At 37.9% G+C, this 11,001-nt stretch overlaps 1 protein-coding gene across 1 annotated transcript; it reads right to left on the reverse strand.

The window, feature by feature from the left end:
- Positions 1–2,644: 2,644 nt before the first annotated feature.
- LOC113763182 lies at positions 2,645–4,138 on the reverse strand. Its single transcript, XM_027306923.1, has one exon. It carries the CDS (start codon positions 4,136–4,138, stop codon positions 2,645–2,647), a length of 1,494 nt encoding a protein of 497 aa, XP_027162724.1.
- Positions 4,139–11,001: the final 6,863 nt, after the last annotated feature.

Genomic DNA, 11,001 nt, shown 5'->3' on the forward strand with positions numbered 1-11,001 from the left:
AGGTGTTTTCATTTAAAAAATATATGAGTATCACACTAGGTCTGACAAGTTTGTTTGCAATGTTGTACAGAATCCCATTATTATTCGTTTTTGAATTTCTCATTTTCCTCTTTTTTTGGAAGATACAGAAAATTTGAACCATCATCATCACAGATGTAGGATTTGCTATCTCCAAGATTTTGCTTGAAATTCAAAAGCCATAAGACATGCTTATACTTCAATATTTAGTCATCTGTAGTCTATAGACCAACCATATTTCATATGGCCGGTTCATCAATAGCTAGTAGTATCTCGCAGGTATTAATGACACGTAGTTCCATTCAGTTGAACATCAAAATTGTTGATGCTGAGAGCTGCCCTAGTCTGCTGGGCCTTCTGGGCAATACCAATTCACACCTTCGTCCTTGTCCGAAACTAAAAGAGTTCAGACCCAATGTGTCCAATTAATAGCGCATCCATGATCCAGCAAATGGCCCGATTCTCCACCCCAGCCCAAAATCCAATTATTCCTGAGACTGGGAGGTCCTATTATATTATTGATTGATTTAGAGTTAGCATTGTTGAAACATGAAGAAGAGGTCTTATTCCTTATTCACTTTTTAAAGGCATAGAATTGACATAATATTAATTATTCTTTGGAATGGATGTTCCTTTTGATAACCGAGCGCTTAAACTTTACAATGTGAAGTAAGCGAAGTGTTAAAAAGGTAATATTTACGGACAAAAATGCCAGCCAATATTCATCAAATTTCAAACCTAACGTAATGGTCCTAGGATTCTTTAGCTTTATGTCCGGTGAAGGCGAAAGGGTGTTATTCCATTCTTGCAAAAGCTTTGGTTTTTTTTTTTACTTTTCCTTTTTTTTTTTTTCACCAGCATGATTAATCTAGTACCATATCAGTTCCTTACTTTCCGTCATTTCAAAGAGGGGATGCGTCGGATTAGTTTCACGTGGACAATCAAATAAATACGAATCAAATAAAGCCACGACACGAATCAATTAGTACACAGGAGAGGAGTGCATTGAAGTGATTGAGTGCTGCAAAGGCAGAAATGGAAATGGAAATGGGAATGGGAATGGAAATGGAAAGAAGGGCCGGCAAAGTGGAAGAAAATTTGGGAAAGGAAAGAGAGTCTGTGGTCGAGAATGATGATGGCTCCATCGCACTTTGGCCTAATCACACTATGAATCTAGTCGCTTCCGCCACTAAAATGAGAGAGAGACTTGACCAGCTCATAAAGTGAAACCATTATATACTGCTATGAAAGAAAATTAAGACACAAAAAAAAAAAAGGAAAATTTTTTTTTTTAAAAAAAAAGAAAGGAAAGTACCAGTAGCATCTCCTCTTTTCTTTCATTAAGACCTTGGAAATCGCTTTTTTTTTTTTTTGTCAATTATTACTATCTACCATAATCTTACTTTTAAAGTCCAATTGAGACTGTTGAAGAACCGACGGAGATTGAATTACTATTTACGCACTCATGTGGATTTAAAAGTCAGGAATGATTTATTTGTGTTCGTGGCCTCTCTCTCTCTCTCTCAAACAACACTCACTCCATCTTGATCTTGTAATAGATTGTTGAGGCCCCATCGATTGCATCTGTGTATGCAGAGCAGAGGGATATAGACATGAATTATAGAACTAGACAGCCAAGCCAAGTGCTGGGAGACATGGCTAGCTAGCTACACCATTCACTCTCATTCCCCAACTTAAAACACTACCTTATGACCATCGGAAAATAAGCAAATTCTTGTAGATAATATAATGGCAGCATTACTTCTAAACCGGCAGATCATGCTTTAAACACAAACCTAGGAGAGGAATGGTTTTGAGACCTTCCAGCTGTGAGTGCCACGGTTCTTAGTCTGAAACATTTGCTCTACTTAATCCATACACATTGTCCATTTATAAATAAAATCAACCGTGCTGTTATTCTTTTTTTTTTTTTTATATAACAAAGAGAATTAACTGTGATTCTCCATTTATTCCTTTAATAATTAATGATTCGAATTCTTATCCTATTGATTACAGATAAAGCGTTTCATCAATTAAATTGCGTTTCATTGTCAAAGCAACCTACTTTATTTGCAGCATCCCTCCCCAAAACAAGCTACGATAAATGCCATTAATTTTTTTTATGACCATCGTATTTATCAGGAAAGAAAAAATGAATATGCATGGCCCACAGCCCATCACTGTTCAACAGCTCTTTGCAATGTAATGTTTATCCCTTGTCATAAACACGTCTCCAACGAAGTTAGGATCCAACGATTTCTTGTGTCATAAAATAATTATATCAATGCCCAGGAGAATATATTCACATGACTGGAGATTTTAAATATAGTCACCGGCCAATAATTCCCCAAAAAATATTTTGCAATTTGACTCCTTCGATCTCATCCTTTTTACATCAAGATTTTTTTTTTTTACATACATACACAAAGATCAGGGTTTGAAGCAAAACAAACCGTCTGGATCTCCGGGAGGAAGAGTTAAAATATTATAGTAGAAAAATGCAAACCGAAAAAGAAAAAAAAAAAAAAGGGGAAAACCTCGATATACTATCGAACGCTTCTAAATCAGACCAAAAAATACAGAGAAAAAAAAAGGAAAAGATGGAAATAGACGAGTAATAATCAACCTAATCAGAAGAAATTTTATTCTGCGAGTTCAAGAAACCGTTGAAGTTGGTGGTGCACTCAAACAAGGCCTTAGCGTTCATTTCCCTTTCAAACCTCCAAATGTAATTCAACCCAACTAGCAGCTCCGTTATGGCCGCCTCGGTCTTCTCTTGATTCGCGAAATACAACGTTTGCAGCAGAAGAACATTTGTCTTGGGCGACAAATTTTGCTGTTCAAAGCTCCTTTCACTTTGCCACTTGATCATGTTATGTGCTAATGGTGATAGCCAACCCAATATCTTATGCAAAGCGTCCCTCCATTCTCCAGCAAGAAATGGATCGCTAGCCGAAAATCCTACCCCTTTCAGTCTTGCCCTCAACGACGAACGAATACTGATCGGCAGCAAGGAATATAAATCATCTCTGGCATCAATACCCACCAACTGGGGTGACCTAATCATCTTCTCTATGACAATGATCAAATTCGCGTAGTGTAAGGAAAGAGCAGCCGCGCCTAGTGTACTGGAAGGCGGTTTCATTGGCTTGGAGTTTACCTCAAAGAAGCCGTGATCAATGTCCGGATTAGTGGTGGCACCTTTTTGGTGGTGATCATCTTCCGATTTCGGGTTTTTCATCAATGGCCCGGACACAAAATTGCACGTGTTGGAATGTTCAGAAGGGTAGACAGTAGCCGAAGCTGAGAGACTCCGAGGTAGAGAAATTGGATGTCCGTGACTGGTATTAGCAATGCCAAAAACAAGCTTTATTCTAGCGAGAATGGTGAATATTGACTTTGCTAGCAATAATGTGGCCGTGTCGAAACTCCGACCCCATAAAGATCTTTCTTTCAGGTACTTGACTTCTTGCCTTTGCCAGAGAAGCTTCTGTTGCAGCTCAGTGATCTTTTGTTCTTTGAATGTAAGCGTGCCCAGGTCGCGCTCCTTGTTGGATTGCAGTAACTGAGATTTCCTCAAACTGTTCTCAACCACCAAAAGCTCGTCCATCTCCCGATGAAGCGTGGCCGTGATGGTAACGAAGTGATCCATTTTCTTGATCTTGGCTTCCATTTCCTTCCAGCTTAAAACCCAGTGATGAGGATCCCGCCCCGTGTTGGAGAACTCCTGGAGGCATCGATCGAAGGACCGGAGATTTGAGTCCTCACATTTCTTACTCAATCTTGAAACCGACTTTGCAACTAGCCTGAGATTTTCCACCATCTCTGCGCATGCTAGGCCTAGTAGAAAATCTTCGTCATTGGAGACGATCTTGCGAACTCCTTCTAGAGATATTGATTCGTTGCGAAGACGAGTGATGCTCTTGTCTGATAGAGATTGCCATAGATGGAGAAGCTTCGCCATAAAGCCAGCGATCTCAAATGCTAAAACCCCGACGCTTGATTTCTTGATCACTAGTGCAGGTTTTGCTGCAGCTTTTGGTACTGTGGCGCTACGAACTGTGTCGAAACTGCTCGAGATCGTCTTCTTTACCTTGACCAACCATGTTTCAAGAGCCATCATTAATTCCTTTGGATGAAAGGGATGTGATTAATCTTAATAACCGAATATGGGCTGTAGGTTTGATAGCAATAAATGATCAGCTGGGAAAGATGAAAGAGATGCTAGGTGACGAGATGAGGAGAGAAGGAAGAAATAATTGAAGAATGGAGACGCAGCAGAGATAAGGATAATATTTGGGAAGAAAGAGTTTCCAAGATGCAGTTTGAGGTCCGTTTGATACTGATGAGAGAGCATCACAAATATTTCAACAATATCAAATTTACAAGTTAGCAGCTGTAGTAGCAGTATTATACTTTATACTTAAAACATTAATCCTAATTAACAAATTAAATTCTCCTACTGCCAGTACCAGAGGGGAAGTGATTTTGTAAAATGCTAGTTCTATAGTAGAAAATGGGTATCATTCATGCCCACATGCAAAAGAGAGCGTGACGCATCATCTGGCCAATTGCATGACTTGTCGACTCTGATTTTGGATGCCACTTGTTCACTGTGCAGGTGAGATCCAGAAACAATTGTGATTAGTACTCCATAAGGGAAGTAACTATCTTAATTAATTGCTTTGTTGTCCTCTAATTCATCTACTCGATAAATTAATGATGCTATTTGCAAATTAAGTTGACACATGAAAATGATAGCAACAGTGCTATGCATGGTTCCTTTAGGATGCACATAAATTAATGCCTTTCCTCTGAAACCGTCGAATTGAATATTTGACTTAAATCCGCGGAGCTCTAGCCTTAATTTTTAACCTTTCGATCCTTTGGTCAAACAATTTTGGAGCCGCAAAGAATGCATGGAATGGAATAATTAGATGAGGCATTTAAGTTACAAACAGAATAAGAAAAGAAAAATTAGCAAAAAAAAAAAATGTTTGACAAATTAAAGAGAGAGCATATGAAAAATACTCGTCAAATTGTCTTTTCATGATTCTTTTAATCAGTCAAATTAACTTATCCCAAATGCTTATCATTAATGTGCTATGGTCTATCATGTACCATTTTGCTAACCACCAGCTCAATGGCTGATGGCCACCACTAATGCATTAAAGCTTGGTGGGGTGGGTGGGAGACAGGGTTCAAATCTTGTCTCTCACCAATTTGTCACATTAAAGTGGCTCTGCTTAAAAATTCAGACTGGTACGTAGTGCATCCGTTTGATCCGGTGGTGATTCAGTCCCTCCGGATTATCCCGAGTCTCTTCAGTTCCTCCCTCTCCCCCTAGTGTAGGATAACCTATCGTATAGAAAAAAAAAAAAAAGTAACCATTTGCTGTTCACTTCTCCGTTTTTAATTTTTTCGAAGGATGAAATTTCACCCTAAGTAGCTAGGTATATTATTTCCTATGCACTTGCGCCCGCAATGATAAACTGTTTCTTCATAGAATAGAGCTCCAGTCAGCAATAAAAGGTAAAACAAACAACATGCACGCCCCCCCCATTGGTCATCATGGTATACTACTCCTCCTTGCAGCGACTTTTTTATTTATTTATTATTATTATTATTATTGATTTGCAATCTGAGACTGGAGAGTGCTACACAAATTGTACGTAACAGGACTCAGACATTTTGATAGTTGTGGGAAGTGATGAATGATCTTGTTGACCCTGAACTAGTCAGGCGAGGGGGAAGAGGGGACGATCAATTTCATGCGGGAGGACTCGGCCTTCTCGCTTGCAGCATGCGTATGTGGTTTGACCAAATTAATTAAAGCTGGCCATTTTGCATGCGATCTGATCTAATATAACAACAACAACTGGTGTTATGTAAATGGTGGATTCAAAGACAACGGAAATCTATTATATTCACGTAGATTTTAGACCAGAACATGAAGAAGTTTATGCGGACAGTGCATATTATATGTAAACCCTCATGATTCCCTACGTACACAGGTTCACATGGTATTCTATCCATGTGGGCTTCTCCCATTGTGAAATCTTCTACTTCTTGATCATATGCAACTGCATTTACTTCTTCATATGGTTGATTGCGTTTAAAATTAATCAAGTGTTTCTACTTTCTAGTACTAGTTAGTTGGTGTTACATTCTCTATCATGAGTGCCTTATTGCTTCTTTCAAAAACACAAATTCCTCTTAGGAGCTGGTTAATAAAGCATTCTTTTTCTTTTCTGGGCATATATATTAATTATGTGGGTGTTAATTTGTTCATGTTCCCCCTCCCTGCAGTGTAGTTTTAGGAGAGTATGAGAATTGATGTTTCCAATTAGAGTAAAGACACTGGTGATAGTGGAATATATGAACGGAGGACAGGAGTAGGAGGCCAAGGAGGGAGGACCTAATCATCAACAAGAAAGTTTATATATAATTTCTACTAACTAGTGGCTTTTTGCCTGCCGTTTCGAGGGCATCAAGCAAGATCCGCGTTCCCATTGTCGGCAAATGTAAGGGCACCCAGATTTCTTTCTTGATACAAGCGAGTGGGAGACCCCTCTCTCTCTCTTCTTTCTCATCAGAGAGATGCAATATGCCATCTATCACACACTCTGATGGTAATGTGAGAAAAGAGAAAAAAAAAGTGCAAAACTGGAAAAGCACTTGGGCACACTTCAAATGCTTTGCCCTTCTGCTTTTAGGGATGTTTATTAGCAGTAACAATTACCTACTAATAAAAGAGAGTGCATATGTTCAGAAAGGAAGAAAAATAGCAGTGCGAAGTAGAATCACGAAGGCAGGTGGACGTAGGCTTAATCAGTTAATCAATAGAAACCCCGAAATCCGAATTGTACAGGCTCGTGTGCTTGTTAATCCAATGGGATTTGCAGTGACGATGGTAGGAAAGTGATTGGAAAATGAAGCCTCCTTCGCCGTGTTATCTTTTCTTTGTATTAGTTGTTTGCTTGCTTTGAACGTATAAACAAGAGATGCAGCAAGGGATTTGTCTTTCTTGCCTATCTTATTTAGTTAATCTTTTGAACCTCAGCTCGAAATTGAATTGTCAAATGGCCATTGGTTGATTACGGTCCTTGATCTGTTTAATTAATCTACTGATTTGGTCAAAACTGCGAAATTTCTCGTTCATCTAAACGGTTGATATTGTTCACAGTGGTTCACTTAAAACATATCAATGCACGTCTGATGCAGATCAGACAGAAGGACACAACGTTAAGAGAGAGGTCCCATATATAGTTATTATATATTCATAATCAAATTTATGCATCGGAAGACAAATGAATATTGTCATCAACCATAAGCATATCATTTGGTGAGCTTCTCTCAAGGTTTCTTGGATGCTAAGATTGCACGCTAACATAATATTCCGTTATTGGATCCATGTAACCATAAATCAAATTAAAGACTCCTTTGCCCATTTAATCATTTGTTTCCTGTCTTTAAATCGCCATTAAGTATCGGCTACTTTTCTTCTGATCATTTACTCGAATCTAAGTTATATACAAATGAGAGGTCAAAGTAACGCATCAACCAATTTTCTTTCTTTCTTTCTTTGTGAGGAGACAGTGAAAAGATGATCTTGAAATCACTAGTTCAACTATTAGACCATTCTCATTCTCCTACTTTTTTTTACAGCGTATCATTTAGTTTACATGTGTGCACATTCTACCATCATTCATATTTTACCTATAGGCGTGACTGCCTTGTCCGTGGAGCTGGAGCATGTAATGATGTGTCTTAAAAGCTAATCGTAGCATTCAATCCAGTCAAACAGAAGTAGCGAAAATTATCTGAGTTCTGTTTCATTGGGGGAAAAAAAAAGTTTAAGAATCATGACTAAAATATTTTGGAACACAATCCATTGCAATGCAACAAGGTCACACTAACTAAATTTATTAAATAGTGATGGGGGAAACATCTAGAGAAAATCCATCAAAGAGTCCAATATATAAGTTAGGAACCCAACTATGACCCAAAAATTTAAGTCATTAAGTACTGGACCCTTACTTACGTATTAACCACTCTTTCTCCATTTTTTGGACCAATGTGAGACATAATTCTTTATTCATGAATCTAACAAATCTCCCATTCATAAGTAACCCCTCACATTAAACCCAAATTTATGCCCTTTTTCGATCTCACTTTAATACTCAACGCAAGTCCATGTTATCACCTAAAGTCACATCTTTTCTCAAATATGGATCCACTTTTTTCAACATCCAAACTGTATTCCGGACCCCTGCCAACCTTTGGCTCCTTCATCCAACACCAAACGGACCCCTGTCAAACCCATGGCACACCTGGTCCAACACCAACCAAACTTCTTGTCACTTCAGTCCATCATCAAGAAGAGAATTTTCACCGGTCCAACTCCGAGAAGAATCCATTTACCCATGAATAGCCCAGTCTCCCAACTTGAAGTTCTGATACCAATTTGATATGGGGAAATACCTCGAAAGAATCCATCAAAGAGTTCAATATGTAAGTCAGGAATTTAACTCTGACCCAAAAGTTTAAACCATTAGGCTAAGACTCTTACTTACATATTAACCGCTCTTTCTCCAGTTCTCTCGGACCAATATAGTACATAACCCTTTACTCATAAATCTAACAAATAGGATATGTGACATGTAATGAAACTGAAAGAGAAGGTCGTCTTCATTTCAAAGATTTTAACTTTTAAGGGAGGTCTAACAAAGTATAACAAACCCCGGGACTGGTTAGTATAATTTGGTGAAACTTTTAACCTAATGTAAATGACGTTAATCGCTTAGTGTCTTTTTTTTCAACACTGCAACTGCTAACCTCCTCTTATATTAAGGGATGGGGAGGAATCAAAGGGGAACGTTAATCGCTTAGTAAGTTTGTGCGAGAATGGAGAAATAAGTGATGTGACATCACCACTACCGATTTGGTAAGAAAATTATGGATGAAATGAAAGTTAATGTGATATCTCTGTTTAAACATTTGGCAAGAGAAATGATTCCACAGTGAAAGGACCACTAACACATTTGACTAATGCCATCATCTCCAGTTTGGAATTACCAATCAATGACGAAGACCTCAGACAGGCTTAATTCCACTTTGCAGCTTTTTACTATGCCTAGATTCTCATCTTGATATCTAAATCTTAGAATGAGACGTTCCACTTCCTAATATACAGAATCTGCTCCACTTAAATAAAATGCATCTTATTTTAGTTCTTAAAATATAAAATATGTCTCACTTATGTAAAAAATTTGGATGAACTAAGGTATAAAAGACTATCTTGTAAAAGATCAAAGTAGTACGATTAATTTTATATGCACTATCAATAATTAATCTGACTTTTAAATTATAATTTAGATTTTGCATAGTTATTAAGTATACAATCGTAATAATATATACGCTATCAGTATATATAAGATTAACTCTTCATTATTTTAGAAATTAAAATATTTTACTTTGAAATTTAGGGATTAAAGTGAGAATCCGAGCATAGTTGAAGGATGCAAAGTGAAATTACTCCCTCAGATATTACCAAATTGGAAAGGGAAAAATAATAAACCAAACGATAAGGACAAAGAATAAAATCCGATTATGAGTCGAATTTGGTATGATTAAGACCGTACACCAAGCCAAATTGGAATGGCCAACTGAGTGAGAACAAGAAATTAACTGCCACGGCCCTGTCATTCACAGTGCACATAAATACGATTGATCATGGAAATTCATCCGATTTGGACTGGAAAATTAGGTATCCGGAACACGACTTTGAAAGGAATGTAAGGCTCTGTTTTCATGTCAAAATCGCACTCATTTCGCTTCACCACTCCATTTCCCTCCATCGATGGGGGACGTTGAGACTATAGACAATTATATATGTAGTGTACATTGCTGGAATCCCACTTTCCTTTTAATGCTTTTACACTGGGGAAAAGTCGTGTTTTCAATGAACAGCATGGAAAGGGGGCCCAAAACCAAAAAATATATATAATTATATATATATATATTGCAAATTACTGCTCGCAATTGAAATTTCAAACAGCGCACGAGTAATTTCGAGGGAGAAAGGGGAATGGACAACGCGCGTGAGAAGAATGTAAGATTTTAATTATGGGCCTCTTGTTCACGAAAGTGGTCCGGCGGAGGATTAGTGCTCCACTTTAACTGGACATTTACTAAAGGGTCAAGGCCCAATTCCAACCAGGGAGGAATGGTCAATTGCTGTTTTGATGGTCCCTCCCAACCCTCAGTCAGAACAACTTTTGGAAGCATCTCTCTGACATTAAGAAGTTACAAACATGATGATGATCAGATCCACTGACCAAAATACTTACTATATCGTTATGACTAACTAATTAATCTGCCCCTTTCTACTTGCTTTTAGTCAAGGGAAACAAAGAAGTGCAAAAAAAAAAAAAAAAGCAGCCCATTGATTAACAGCATGCACGTGTGTAATCATGGATCTACGTACATTAAGGACGGAATGATGCAGTAACACGCACGTGCACATGCCAACCCCCTATATACATACCTATATATATATATATATATATGCGACTCGTACCCCATACCCCACACTCCAATATAAAAGGTGGAATCAAAATGTTCAACGAAGCACACTATCCCTGTGGATTTGTAGTAAGACAGGAGCTGTTTCTTTTACCCAAGGGGAAAACAAATAAAGAAGAAAACTATTCATGGAATCCCTGTACAACTATGCAAATATTGTAACCATGAACATCTATGATCGCATTCGGTTCGAGCTAATTATTTTCCATATGGCACGAAACTAGCGCCCGAGATTGGACGTGTTACAATAGATGATTAGTAAAAGGGTAAAAAATAAAAAAACCCTCCATGATAAATTTAATGTATAGAAAAGCGTACAATAGTTTCAAAACGTACAACATGACACCTTATACTTTGAACTAAATTGTAAAGGTGACGGAATCCGTTAAATTTAAC

Source organism: Coffea eugenioides, chromosome 2, assembly GCF_003713205.1.
Source record: "Coffea eugenioides isolate CCC68of chromosome 2, Ceug_1.0, whole genome shotgun sequence".
Lineage (NCBI taxonomy): Eukaryota > Viridiplantae > Streptophyta > Magnoliopsida > Gentianales > Rubiaceae > Coffea > Coffea eugenioides.